At 54.4% G+C, this 12950-nt stretch overlaps 8 protein-coding genes across 8 annotated transcripts; 4 read left to right on the forward strand and 4 right to left on the reverse strand.

Moving 5' to 3' along the window:
- Positions 1-826: 826 nt before the first annotated feature.
- JCM15063_003066 (uncharacterized protein) lies at positions 827-1324 on the forward strand (the record flags this gene model as incomplete). Its single annotated transcript, XM_076678661.1, has 2 exons — positions 827-1027; positions 1106-1324. The coding sequence occupies 2 exons, from the start codon at positions 827-829 to the stop codon at positions 1322-1324; spliced, it is 420 nt and encodes a 139-aa protein (XP_076534153.1).
- A 186-nt stretch (positions 1325-1510) lies between these two features.
- On the reverse strand, positions 1511-2455 carry GOS1 (Gos1p; the record flags this gene model as incomplete). The annotated part of the gene is made up of 5 exons (XM_076678662.1): positions 1511-1718; positions 1784-1882; positions 1948-2009; positions 2074-2208; positions 2276-2455. 5 exons carry the CDS (start codon positions 2453-2455, stop codon positions 1511-1513), a joined length of 684 nt encoding a protein of 227 aa, XP_076534154.1.
- A 271-nt stretch (positions 2456-2726) lies between these two features.
- JCM15063_003068 (uncharacterized protein) lies at positions 2727-5604 on the forward strand (the record flags this gene model as incomplete). The annotated part of the gene is made up of 10 exons (XM_076678663.1): positions 2727-3145; positions 3216-3542; positions 3604-3770; positions 3828-4158; positions 4221-4278; positions 4357-4432; positions 4496-4576; positions 4648-4737; positions 4832-4937; positions 5028-5604. 10 exons carry the CDS (start codon positions 2727-2729, stop codon positions 5602-5604), a joined length of 2232 nt encoding a protein of 743 aa, XP_076534155.1.
- A 78-nt stretch (positions 5605-5682) lies between these two features.
- JCM15063_003069 (uncharacterized protein) lies at positions 5683-7913 on the reverse strand (the record flags this gene model as incomplete). The annotated part of the gene is made up of 5 exons (XM_076678664.1): positions 5683-5827; positions 5917-6622; positions 6887-6896; positions 6953-7384; positions 7458-7913. The coding sequence occupies 5 exons, from the start codon at positions 7911-7913 to the stop codon at positions 5683-5685; spliced, it is 1749 nt and encodes a 582-aa protein (XP_076534156.1).
- Positions 7914-8043: 130 nt separating this feature from the next.
- On the forward strand, positions 8044-9162 carry JCM15063_003070 (uncharacterized protein; the record flags this gene model as incomplete). The annotated part of the gene is made up of 5 exons (XM_076678665.1): positions 8044-8085; positions 8184-8540; positions 8639-8697; positions 8775-8913; positions 9001-9162. 5 exons carry the CDS (start codon positions 8044-8046, stop codon positions 9160-9162), a joined length of 759 nt encoding a protein of 252 aa, XP_076534157.1.
- Positions 9163-9314: 152 nt separating this feature from the next.
- On the reverse strand, positions 9315-10769 carry CCL1 (TFIIH complex kinase subunit CCL1; the record flags this gene model as incomplete). The annotated part of the gene is made up of 6 exons (XM_076678666.1): positions 9315-9420; positions 9524-9882; positions 9967-10156; positions 10225-10472; positions 10534-10630; positions 10696-10769. 6 exons carry the CDS (start codon positions 10767-10769, stop codon positions 9315-9317), a joined length of 1074 nt encoding a protein of 357 aa, XP_076534158.1.
- A 278-nt stretch (positions 10770-11047) lies between these two features.
- On the forward strand, positions 11048-11490 carry DAD1 (Dad1p; the record flags this gene model as incomplete). The annotated part of the gene is made up of 3 exons (XM_076678667.1): positions 11048-11107; positions 11182-11313; positions 11374-11490. 3 exons carry the CDS (start codon positions 11048-11050, stop codon positions 11488-11490), a joined length of 309 nt encoding a protein of 102 aa, XP_076534159.1.
- A 111-nt stretch (positions 11491-11601) lies between these two features.
- On the reverse strand, positions 11602-12765 carry JCM15063_003073 (uncharacterized protein; the record flags this gene model as incomplete). The annotated part of the gene is made up of 1 exon (XM_076678668.1): positions 11602-12765. One exon carries the CDS (start codon positions 12763-12765, stop codon positions 11602-11604), a length of 1164 nt encoding a protein of 387 aa, XP_076534160.1.
- Positions 12766-12950: the final 185 nt, after the last annotated feature.

Consider the following 12950-nt stretch of genomic DNA (forward strand, 5'->3'; position numbering starts at 1 on the left):
CCTCTTCAGGCCTGGTCTCTACCTGTTCGCAACTCTCGATACCCTTCAATCATCCTCATTCGACTTTCTCTCACTCTCTCTTTTTCGAAACCTCGAAGCGCAACCTGCTATCGACAAAGTGCTTTTCCGCATCACCACTTTTTCCCTCATCATGAAACCTTTACAGTCTCTCGCGCTATTCCTTTATATCCTCTTACCGATACCCCCACCCTTTTTTCTTCTTTCTCCAGTATCCTTACACTGTCTTTGCTGGACTTTCCTCTTACCGTAGCTCACATCAAAAGTGCGGGCCTTTATATACCCACCCTTCTAGTCCTGATCTTTCGACGTTTAATGATGCAACACATCTTTTTGCCTCTCCACGTTTATCGCGATCATCCTCAGCCGCTTACTGGAACAACGTTCGCTCAATGTTGCACCTTCAGCAAAACTGGCTCGTCGCGAAATCATATTCGTTGCGCACAACGTGATTGCAAAGAAGGGACAAGTACCGACAAGAGGCTATCAGAAAGACATCAAGCGATCAACAGGAAATATACCGTCCGAATCTGGATCAGAACGGGCTGCGTCGAGACCCGGTCATGGGGTGCAGGTTGATCCAAGCAACGAGGGCGATTCGGAACGAGTGAAAGGCAGGCTAATCCCTTCGGATTCATCAGTGACAAAGCTGCTTGGTGGTGTGAGGAAGGTCTTGTTGCATGTAGAGTTGTACGAGTCGAACAAGAGTCGAAACGAGATGTAGCCGAGAGGCGGTTGCGCGTTTCGGACAAAGAAGCTTCCTCCCTCTCCACATCCACTCGAGCGCGACGTTTCAAACTCGTGAATCATGTCTGAACCTACGACTACGACGAGTGCGAACGCGTCAAACGCGTCTTCGACTCTGCCTTCAGCTGCTTCATCTTCGACCGCATCTCCCGTACCCGCACCTACAAAACCTACCGCAGTCGAACCTGTCGACGACAGCGAAGACGATAGTGATTCAGGAGACGACGACGAAGATGGTCCTGGACTGAGTTTCTTGATTGCGGTCAGTCCCCACCTCCCCTTCTCTCTTTGGTCTCTTGAGAAACTGATACTTGCTTTAACGCCTTGTCTGCGTTTTCAGGGTGGAGACGATGACGATGATGACGATGAAGATGAAGAGGATGATGCCGATTTCGACGCACAGGCCGTCGTCGAGGAACCGGACGAAGAGATCGATCCCGCGGATGAAGAAGCGGACGAAAGTTTCATCGCGAACGCACCCGTGGTCGAAGAGGCGGGAGACGAACAACCTAGGAAACGGAGAAGGGTCGTGACTGAAGCTGCTGCGAAAAAGGCATGAGACGGAAGTGGGCAAAAGTTCCCCGGAAAAACGAACGAAAGGTACTTAATGTTGTCTCTTTGTGTGAAATTTTCTTGTGTATTGGTTCAAAGGTGGATGAAACTACTATAGTAGGATCGAGAGCGATGTCTGGCCTCTACGATTACAACAATGGGCGGCCCTACTGAAAACTGGAAGCAAACGACCTCAACCAAAGACAAAGAAGAGGAGAGCGAGGGTGCAGACACCGATCAAGGTCCCCATGATGACTGAATCCCTTCGCCGCCTTGAATTGATCATGCCAATGACCGAGTTGAGCCCCGGTACCTGCGCGGCGACGCCGTTCATTCGAGCTTGAATCTGCGACAGGCCCGATCGTTGTGCGGCAAACTCGGCACGGGTCGCGTACGCTTGCCTGAACCGGATTATCAGTGCTTCACTCGAGATCGTAGGCTAGAAAAAAGGGTTGCCGAGACGTACTCGAGGGTCGCGTCGGCCATCCTGTGACTGTTGTCGATCTTGCCTCGCTCGGCCAACAGCTTGTCCGTCACGGAAGATCCCGTCTGAGTCTTGAACGCACTGTGCAGGGTCACACACACGAGTTCAGCAAGGTGGGCAGGGTGGGCAGATGGACCGACACGGACCTGATCTCGTCCCGGACGGATCCGAGCAAGTTTGCCCTCTGCTCGGCGTCGCGCAAGCTCGTCTGCCCAGATTTCAATGATTGAGCATTCAAAGACGTCGGTTGGATCAAGCGGGAAAGAGCTTGCCTGTGTTCGCTGGTAGTCTCTACGGTACTCTGCGAGCACGTCACGATGGCGCTCGAGCGCATGGGTCGCCGAGGTCGACGGCGGCGGGTGCGAGGTTGCGTGCAGGTTTGCGAGTCGGTCTATTTGAGCAGAGAACTAGAGCAGAAGATACACGGGTCAAACCCCACTCGGACTCGGGAGAGGTGTTATGTCTTATACTCACGGTCGCGAGGGCTCCATCGAGCTCTTCCTCGAGTTCTTGCTTTCTCCTGCCAATGTCTTCGCGTAGTTGGCCGTTGGACGAGTACGAGGTCGAGGCTTGGGCAGCGAGTTTCGAGTACCGCGTCAAGAGCGAGCTGCACTGGGCTGTCGTCGCGTGCAGGTCACGGCGGAGTGTGTCCATATCGAGCTGCGTCGGGCTCGCGGGGTGAACGCGATGCAGGTGAGGACAACCAGTCGACGAGTGAACTGCGGAACTCTGACCCTTGTTCTGGTTCTCATCTTCTCTGCTCTGCTCTACGTGTTTGCTGCGGGGATTCTCAGCTGAACGCGTGAGCCAGCTTCGACCGTCCAAGACCCGCGAAACCTCGCCTAGAGCTGCAAGGGCCCGAGGAACTCACGCTCCACATCACCCGGTCGTGCACCGCTCGTACATCTCCCTCAATCGTAGCGTCATGGTAGCCGCCAAATCTGCCGGATACTCCAAAGTAGATCGACATGACAGAAAGCCGTCTTCTCATGCTCCCGCCAGGATCGACGTCGAGCAAACCGCAGCGAACCCGCTCGCGAATTCAAGCTCGCAGGGATCCGGGTTCGACGCTCGCACGACCAAGCCGATCACGTCCTCGACGTTCGAGCATGAGAAGGTGTTCCCGCTGATCCAGCGGTGCAAGCACGATATCCAAACTTCGCTCGAGACCGCATTCAGCTATGAAGCCCTCACCAACGCCGACCTCGACTGGAAGTACGTCAAGCCCATCGCGGCTCGACTCACCCAGAATGGAAAAGTCAAGCCTCCTGCGTGCCTCGTCTACAGTCTGCTCGTCGCTCGGGTTCACTTCCTAGACGAAGCGGACGCTGATCTCGCTTATTCGTACGTTTGCCTCCCCGCTTTCTAAACCTACGAAACCATCCTGATTGACTCGACGCGGATCATCTTTCAGCGGCGTCAATGTCGCCCGCGCCGACCTGTGCGAGATCCTCGCGATCAAAATGCTTGCGCCAGCCAAGAGCTCTTCTAGCGAGCATCTCTACGTCTTGACCGCGCCATTCAACCCGTTTGCTGGAGCGACCCTCGACATGTTCTCGACGAACGAATTGACCCAAGAAATGCTCGACGAGATGGTTGCGGATGGCAAAGAAGAAGCCACCAACGCGCTCGAACTCGCGATCGGCTCGAAAGCTCGAAGATTCGTCAGATCGCCGCTCGTACAGCACGTTGTGAAAGCGATCTATGATGGAGATGTCATGTACTCGCTCGAATCGAACCAGTCCGTCAGTTCGCGCGCCTTTCGAGAATCGGCAAAAGGCTTACAGATGTCCCCTTTCCAGCTCTCTGATTAGCGATAGGTACAAGACTCAACCCGTCGTAGAAGTCTATGACTGGCGGTCACGACCGTTCCTCGACCACTATCGGCTCAGAGTGCCCGTCGTACGCAAGACCCTCGAGCTCCTGGCCTTTGCGAGCGTCTTTATCCTCTTTATGATCACTCAAGGCAGTAAGTCGTACTTTGATAGACGCCCCCGCTAGGACGCTGATATCGGGTCTCCGCCAGCCTACAAACTCGATCACCTCAACTTTGCGGAAGTGCTCTTCATCATTTGGTCTGTCGGGTTCGCGCTCGACGAATTTGCATCATTGTGGGAGAACGGCCTGTCGACCTACTTTTACGGCGCTTTCAACGTTCTCGACACTCTATACTGCATCATCTTTTTCTGCTACTTGGCAATCCGGATCTCGGCCCTCGGCCACGACCCCGAATCGAGCCAGTTTGCGTTCGATGTCCTCAGTTTGGCGGGATGCGTCCTCGCTCCGAGGTTGATGGTCAGCTTGATCCCGGATCATGTCGTCGTCATGTCACTTGGCAAGATGACGAGGCAATTTGCGTGAGTCAATATCGTAAACACTTTCCAGCAAGTCGACACTGACGCATCGTGTTGTCGGCCAGGCTCTTTATGGTTCTTGCTGCGCTCACAGCTTCTGGGTTCCTCGTAACGTTCCATATTGCAAGTTTCTCTTTCTCTATTGGCGTCCTATCGTTTCTCTTGTTCGCATCGCTGACATCGTGGAGCGGAATGAAAAAGCTTGCGCGCGGAAGCTGGAGTGTCGGCAAGATCAGCTGGCTCATGCTCAGGATCTGGCTCAGCGGTGCTTTCCTCGGTGCGTCCTTTCAATCTAGCCTCACGGGTGCAGGATTAAAGTCTGATTCAACACTCCCCACAGGCTTCGACGCTGCACAACAGTTTCATCCAGTGTTTGGACCGATCCTCATGGTCGCTTTCGCGGTCCTGTCTCAGACTTTGCGCAAGCTTTGCTCTCTCTCTCCTCTCTAGGACAGACTTTTCGAGAAGCTGATTAATTACCCTCGTAGATAGTCCTCACCATCTTGATCTCTCTGCTTTCAAACACGTTTGCTCAAGTGCAAACGGACGCTGAAACCGAGATTGCAAACCAACTTGCTGTCCGTACGTCCTGATCACCTTGGCTTTCGATCCTGGATCTACTTGTTTCAAAAACCCGACCCATTCTCTGACCTCACTTGCCAATTGGTGAATCAAGGTACGATGGAACGGGTCAAATCGGACCCACTCAGCTCGTACACGACTCCAGTCAACATTGTTGCATTCTCAATCCTGTTTCCACTTCGTTTTGTCGCATCTCCTCGGTAAAAAAACCCTTTTCCTTTCGTTTTCTAGACTGCGGCCTCCCAGGGAAATTTCGGAAAAACCCGCTGACACATTTTACGTTTTTGCAGGATGTTGCACAAGGTACAAGCGTTCCTTGCTAGAACTCTCAATTTGCCAGTCCTCGTGTTCCTCTCGATTCGAATCCGATACTTGACCCGTTCGACTCGTGCACAACGAATCGCTTTCGCTCGCGCAACTCGATCATCATCAACGCTCTCCCCGTCGTCGACAACAACAACAACTCGAACTCGAACCGAGGACGACGATCCAGAAGGATCTTCAATCTTGGTTCACAGTGCGTTGAGGGAAGCTCAGAAAGTTTTCGAGAGACTCCGAGACACGTGGGACGAAGGCGGAGAATCGGTTCGAAAAGTGTTTGAATACGAAATCGATGAACGCGTCTTGCTTCAAGCACCAGAACTAGAGGATGCTGGACAACCACAACCACAACAACCGACAAGATTTACTGATGAACGGAAACAAAGCAAGAAATCACCAGGGCATGACAATCAGGCGATTGAGGCGAGGTTGACGAGGATCGAAGACGCACTCGAAGTTTTGCTCAACGAGATGGTCAGGAATCGAAAACCGGGGACAGATGGTAAAACCGCAAGCACGAGTAGCTCGACCTCGACAGACCTCTGAGAACGTGTATGTTTTGATACAACTCGTTTCAATTTAACTGCTACGGCCAATATTGCAATCTTGGTATACCATCCGCAGCTAGGGTTCGTGAGCTTTGTACCATTTTGTGAGCGAAGGACTCCGTTCAAGAGTCGTGCGCAAGAGTTTGTGGTCGCCTTGTGCCGGTAGAACCGCAATGATGGACAAGAGCGAGTACAAAATTGCGTCAAACTGCGTAGGCGAGCTAGATCGCGAACAAGGGGAGTCAAGTCAGAGGGAACGCGGGATGCACGCGCGAAAGCAAAAATAGAAAATCAGAGAAACACGACGCACCTGGAGCCAAAGAACCAAGGGCTACCTTTCACCTCGTTGACCTTGTTTTCGAGCGCTTCGAGTGCTTCAACCGCTTCCCGTTCCACCTCTTCGAGATCGAGAACCGATTTCGACGAGATTTTGCCTCCTCTCAACCGTTTCACTTCGGCAATCTTGTGCTGTCGTTCAGAGATACCCAACCAATTGCGAGCGATTTGTGACAAAAAGGGAAACGATCGTCGAGGGATGACGGGAGGTGCTTCTGGCGAGAGGTACAGAGCAGCGACGACGGCTGGCAAGAGGGTCGTTTCAACGAGTGCTGCATACGCTTGCAACACTGGATCCTTCTGGTCGTCGTCCTTTTCAGTGTCCTCTGGTGATGTTGGTCGTGCTGATGATTCGACTTGTTGAGCGACGAGTCCACGGTGTACATTCTCCGTCTCGATCAAGTCTCCAGACGGGGTGTGCAGTGTCGGCAAGGATGCACCCGGTGCTCCAAGTCCATCTTGCAAGTACCTCGACTCGACTTGGAGGTGAGAGAACCTCGCAAACGATTGGGCTTGTCGACAGATCGGATCGAGAGATTCTCGATGACCTGGTGGAGGTGGACCTAGAACCCACAGGGTTGGGGTCGTTGGTGCTGGAGTGTTCGCATCTTGGTTCGAGACGGTGTACAATGGGAAGTAGGCGTAAAGTGGAGCGAGTGGACTCGGAACGGTCCAAGGCACTGTTTGCCGCACAACTCGAGAAACACGTTCAGAGTCACATGGTAATGTATACAGCGCTCGGATAGGCTCACTGGTGATACGAGGCGAGAGGTGCGAGAGAACTATAGCTAGGTCAAGTTCATCGAAGCGTGCATGCGTTCATCATCAGTGTTTCGCGTCCGAGAGTTACTCGTACTCTGCTCGTTTGCAGACGATCCTGACAGTATTATATCTCTGTGCTTGCACTCTCGCCAGAGTCAACAAAAAAAACAGGAGAAACCGACAAAATTGCGGCTGTGCATGGGAGGTTGCTCGCAAAGGAGCGCAGGGTTTTGAGCATCGTGCTACACTACGGTCGTCCGTGTCCGGTTCTGGGAGGTCTCTTCTTCGAGTTCGAGTTCCCGTGCAGCCTCTTCCAAGTTGTCCTGCAATTCCCGTTCTCGCAGTTCCTGCGCGAGCTGTTCCCGCTTGGTCACGACGCCTTCCTCCTTGGCCACTCCGTTCCACACTCGTTCAATCTCGTCACCGTACTCGACTCGAGCCTCGCTCGTCATGACGTGTACGACGAGCGTTCCCGCATCGAGCAACGCCCATCCAGAAGCCTGGTCCTGACGTGTCGGTGGCGGTCCTTTGCGGGCGCGCGAACGGGCATGCTTCGAGGCAGTCGTCGGTGGGAGACCGTGAATGAGCGGGTGAGTCGCAGGTGGCGAGAACGGCGAGGGCGAAGAGGATGCAGCGGTTTCATGTTCGGTCGAATCAAACTCGACCGGATTCGAGGCGAGCTGGCGGATTCGAAAAGGGGTTTTCTTTTTCAGGACAGGCCCAACGCTATTCGATAGAAGGATCGGTACTCACGTAGGTTCGCACGGACTCGACTGCACCTCGCAAGCCGCGCTCGCGGCCCTGTTTGAGAGTGCACAGGACGATCCAGTCGCACCACGACTCCATCGGGTCGGCTTCGCGGGCATGAATGTACGTCAGGGATTCCTTGTCGAAAAAGGGTGACACGGAGAGGTGGGCATGCAGCGGATGCAGGCTGACGGCGAGATGAGAAGGAGGTGCAGTTGGAACAGGCGCAGTGGCGAGGGGCGCGGCGCGGTCGGCGATGACGTCGGGAGCAGACGGTGCAGACGCTGGGTCGACGAACCACGGCAGGTCGCTCGAGCGTGCAGTCGAGGTCGAAGCGAACTGGCGATCAAGCGGCGGCGAGCTCTTGGCGGCAACTGGCGCGAACGCTCTTGCGGCACGCGACGAGCGAGCGATACATGCACACTGCCGCGGGAGATGGCCCTTGGTGATCGAGGCAAACATGGTAGGATGAGGTGAACTTACATTTGGGTTTGTCATCGCTGAATAATAATTTCGTTGACATTGACTTTCGATGAACTTGAACCTTTTGACTGCTTACGCTCCACTACCAACCTCTTACTCAAAGCTCGCCATGTCACTTGCACGTATCGTCGTCGTTGGAGGACACGGCAAGGTCAGTCTCGCTATTCTCGAGCAGAATCGGACCGCTTCCCCCACTCGGCGTTCGCACACCAGGCTCGCTCTCCCCGCTGACGCCATATCCCCTCGCAGGTCGCACTTCAGTTTGCCCGCCTCGCCTCGTCCAAGTACACAGTCACGTCCCTCGTCCGCTCCGAATCGCACTTTGACGACATCACCGCAACTGGCGCGAGTCCCAAGCTCGTCTCGCTCGAGCACGCCTCGGTCGAGCAGCTCGCTCACGAATTCCAACACGCCGACGGCATCCTGTTTGCGGCTGGCGCTGGGGGCAAAGGTCCCAAGGAGAGAACCGTCGCTGTCGATCAGGAGGGCGCCATCAAGGTGTTTGACGCGATCGAAAGTCTCGGTCACACTCAGAACAAGCCCAAATTGGTGCTCGTCGGCGCAATCGACACGAGGGACACGTCGAAACCTCCTCCTCAGCACTACGTGAGATTCGCTTCCCGTTGCGCTCTTTGTCACGCTCATGAGCTAACCATCCGTTCGTCCTCTTCCTTTTGCGTGTCTCTCGCTTCCGTCTTGACCAGACCGAGCACGATATCGAAGAGTCCCAGAAGGTTCACAAGGCGATTGGTGCCTACTACGAGCGAGTCGTCTGTTTCACCTCGAGCAACTCAGGATTCCTGCTGACGCTGGGTCCCTCTGTCGGCGAAAATTCTCCAGTGCGAAACTTGCCGCGACGGAAAACTTGTACAAGCGCAACGCGTCCTTCCCTTGGATCGAGCTCCGTCCGGGTCATCTGACCGATGATGCTGCTGCGCACAAGATTGCACTCGGCGTGACCGGTCTCGGCTCCATCTCGGTAAGACTGGAAATGCTCTTCCCACTTGACCCCCTTCCGTGTGGGAACAAGACTAACAGGCGCGTTATTTTTCAATCTCGACTGCAGCGCGAAGACGTTGCGCACGTCCTGCTAGCTCTGTTCGACCTTCCACGAGACAGTTTCAAACACGGCGTTTCACTCGACCTGATCCAAGGTCACCACTCGATTGAACAAGCCGTCGAACGAGCCGTCAAATCCGGCGAGAGCAGTTTCTCCCTCTCTGCCTGAAGGAATGGTCTCTCAGACCCATCCTCATGTACAAAGGGTTGAGAGCGATAATCAATGACAACAATGAAGGAGAAGCGAGAAGAGCCCCGTAGTACCTAAAAGAAGGTTTCCGTATGCACCAAAGATCTGTAATCAATTCCTAGACGACCTAGCTAATCGAACACGCTGCCATCGTCCTCGGGTTTCGGACGTTTGGCCGCTTTGTCCCGCTCCTTTTGTTCCTTTTCGTCTTCCTCCTCCTTCTTCCTCTTCTTGTACCTACATTCACAGCGAGCGGAAAGAGCAGTCAGGAACGTCAGCAAACTCGAAAGGCGACAGTGTGCGAGAACCGATTCCGCGCGAAAGAGGTCCGAGGGCTTACAAGAGACTGTTGGGATCTTTTTCTGGATTTCGAGCCCACCTCAGCCTCTTGTCAATGTCTTTCACTTTGTCCTTCTCGATCGGATGTCTCTGTACGTCTTGAATCGTTTCTCCAATCTCGATCAACAACCGAGTCATGACCGAATCCTCAACGCTCGTCGTTGTCGAGGCCTGTGATCTCGATCGTTTCGATTCGAGATACGTCATCACGAGGTCAGGCGAGACGAGGTAGAGACATGCGAGGGCGATTTGAGAGGGTGTGTACACGAGTTCAACCCAAGTATGTCGAGAGTGTTTCAGGTATGTCGTAGCTTTCGAAGCTGAACTCGCTACGACGCTCGCTTCAATCCCTGGACATGTCTGTTTTCAGCCAGGTTTCCCCAAAGCTTTACGTCAGTCTTGACAATCCTTGCGCTGTTGAGCGTTTGAAGGAAAAAAACGTACTTGAAGATCGAGCAAGATGCCGTTGAGACCGAGGTGAGCATGGTGTACTTTGTACTCAAACTTGAGCGATTGCGACACGAGAAACTCGAGCGAGAGGATTTCGACTGGAGCGGTTTTGACCCGACTCGAAAACGCGTCGATCGAGATGGGGAAATTTTCCGTCTTGGTCGCGAGGAAGACACAAGTGAGCCTGTTTTCGGAAACCAAGGTCAGTGTTTTGAGCCAACTCGAGGGGAAGAAAGGAGCGAGAGAATGGACATGATGTTTTTCGGATGGTAATCCATGACCTTGTTGTTGAGGTAGAAACGTTTGAGGTAACTCATTGCAGTCGCTTGAACCATCTCTGGGAATTGGAACGCTCCACACATGGCCTGAACTTGGGTCAGGTAGTACGTCACGAGCAGTTGTTCGTCGTCGACAGTCAGATATTCGGTTTCAGCGCCAGATCCTCCAGGAGGCGGAGTTGGGACTTCGTCCGTAGAAGTCGCCGCTTGTTCTTGTTGTGCCTGTAGAAACAAGTAGCCGATGAGCGGGAGGGTTTCGAGGAGGAGAGCAGTTATAACTCACCCGTTCCTGTTCCCACAAGGATTTCATACGTTGGACTGCCTGTTCGTTCAGCTCTCGTCGGAGTGTATCGAGGCCAGCCTTTGAGTACCTCCAATTTCTGAGTGACCGCGATGAGGTCAGATCTCGCACGCATGGCGACGCGAGCGAGTGAGCTGAGCCAACCTGAATTGGGATGACTGGTGATACAGTTGAATCGGTCGCGTCGTCGAGCGAGTCTCGCTCGCAGGTACTGCCATCGTCAGGAGTCGATACGAGGTTAGGCCGCTGCAGGTCTCGGAGAAGGTCATGTTTCATCGCAATTCATGTCATGCGCTCCTTTCTCAAACACTCTGCGTACTCTTCGACCCCGAACGCGCTCTGATCGATCAAAGGTACCTGTTGCAAACGAGACGAGCGTACCATAAGACCTGAACGCGTCGGACGACCCCAGCTCGACTACGCGTCGCAAAACATTCGGGCACCCCACCTCTCAACCGGTCCTCGCGCTTCGGGTAGCGCAATTGGAGGAGATTCGATGAGCGAACGGTCAGACTTTGAACGGGAACGCGATCGACTCGTCGCCGAGATTGCCGAGGTCTGCTCTTGCCCAAATCCTCTCCTGTCGAGGCGCCAGATCAAAACCCGCTGATCTATGAAACGGCGAAACAGAGTCTCGGCAAATGCGTCACGTCGGTGAATCAATTGAATCGCAACATTGAGACGGTCAACTCGGTCGGACAAGGCTTCGATTCCGTCTCAAACCTGTGGAATCAGTTTTCTCAAGTCATGTACCAATCCAACGTACGCTAGTGATTGTCCCGCCGCACAAGAAGATTCCTCTAACCCATAGATGTTCTTCAGGAAGAGGCGATCAAACCCGAGAGGATCCTCGAGCGGCAAGACGCCGAACGATTACCTGCTGGCGTCGTGCCCGGAGGAGGCGATCCGATCCTGAGCGCGTCCACTCGCACCACCTGAAGCACTTGGCTCACCCACCGTTCTGTACTACCAACAAGTCTCGGTGATAGCGAAAGGGCGAAAGAGACAAAACGACAACAAGTTGCAAAACATTCTACTGCCTCGATCTATTTACCTCCAGTGTGCTCCCGCCGCGACCGCATGCTGATAGTCCCGCTCGGGATAGTACCCTTGTGGTGGTAGCTGGCTCGCCATGTGAGGCACGACCCCTGGAGCTGGACCGGGTTGCGGTTGTGGCTGCATGGTCGCTGGGGTAGAAGTCGTTGGGGTCGTAGTCGCACCCGTTCCAACTCCTGACGATGGTTGTTCCGGTTGTTGTTGTTGTTGCGAAGTCATTTGGTGGTGCTGTTGTTGCTGTTGTTGCAAATGCAAGTGGTTTGCGTGATCTTGAATCTCTTTCGATCCCATGGGTTTCCTTGCCATGCCCTGCCCGATTCGCTCGTGGCAAGTTGCCGAGAACCCGCTGATGACCAATTGTTCCCACTCGACCTGTTCGTCGAGGTTCATTTCCTTCTGGATCCTCTGTTCCTCGCGGGTCAATCCACCCGCGGCGTTTCCAGTACGGTGATGCGGCGCTTTGTGAGGATGTCCAAAGTTGACCGCGATCGATTTCCCTTCCTGTTGCCATACCCGTTCGGCGAACGCTTCGAGTTGAGCGCTCGAGAGTCCGCTCGGATCGATGAACGGTTTAAACCGGGTCGCTCGCAGGACCGTCCGGACCACTCGGGCGGGGGGTTCTGGATGCGGTCCATGGTAGTACGCATCGGCAGACAGGTCCGGGTGAAGGTCGTACACGAGGTCGTAGGTATGGACTGGGTCAATCGCGACTCGCTTGCGTCGATCTCGTTCGCCATCGCGCAAACTGACGAGGCTCTCTGCCGTACCGAGGACAACACCGGCCGCTTCTTCCGCTGCGTCGTCGACACTCGTCGGTGGTGAGGGATGTTCGGTCGTGGGGTCCCATTTGAACTTTTTGCGTACTTCGAGCAAGTCCTGTTCATCGAGTTCCTTCGAATCTTTGTCGTCAAGAGTCGGACTGCTGCCTCTCCTTCGACGCACCCTGCCACCTCTGCCTCGAGTCGCGTCGAATTGGGCGGCCGACTCTTTCGCGAGCTGGTCCGTCTTGTACGCGTACAGGTGCCGCAGCGCGCTCAGTTGCGAAGAGCGCACGTAGCGCGACAGGAGGGTCGGGTCGGTTGGTAGGAGCGTAGGTGGCAAAGGCTCAACCACAGTTCGAGGGTTTGGGGATGCCGCCCGGGCCGGAGAAGGTTCCATCTTGGAGCGAAGCAGTCGATGTGGGCGTCAAGGTGAGTTGATGAATACAATCGCGCTGTGTTCCGCTGGCTATCTATCGTTCCTCCTGGCAGTGCAAGACTGTAGCTCGAGGAGCAGCTGGTGAGGCAAGAGAGGTGTACCCAACGTTGGCTCTTTTGCTCGCGACTCGTTCACTTCGTCATCTG

This window comes from Sporobolomyces koalae (genome assembly GCF_050403365.1).
Source record: "Sporobolomyces koalae JCM15063 DNA, S_koalae_JCM15063T_v1_ctg16, whole genome shotgun sequence".
NCBI lineage: Eukaryota > Fungi > Basidiomycota > Microbotryomycetes > Sporidiobolales > Sporidiobolaceae > Sporobolomyces > Sporobolomyces koalae.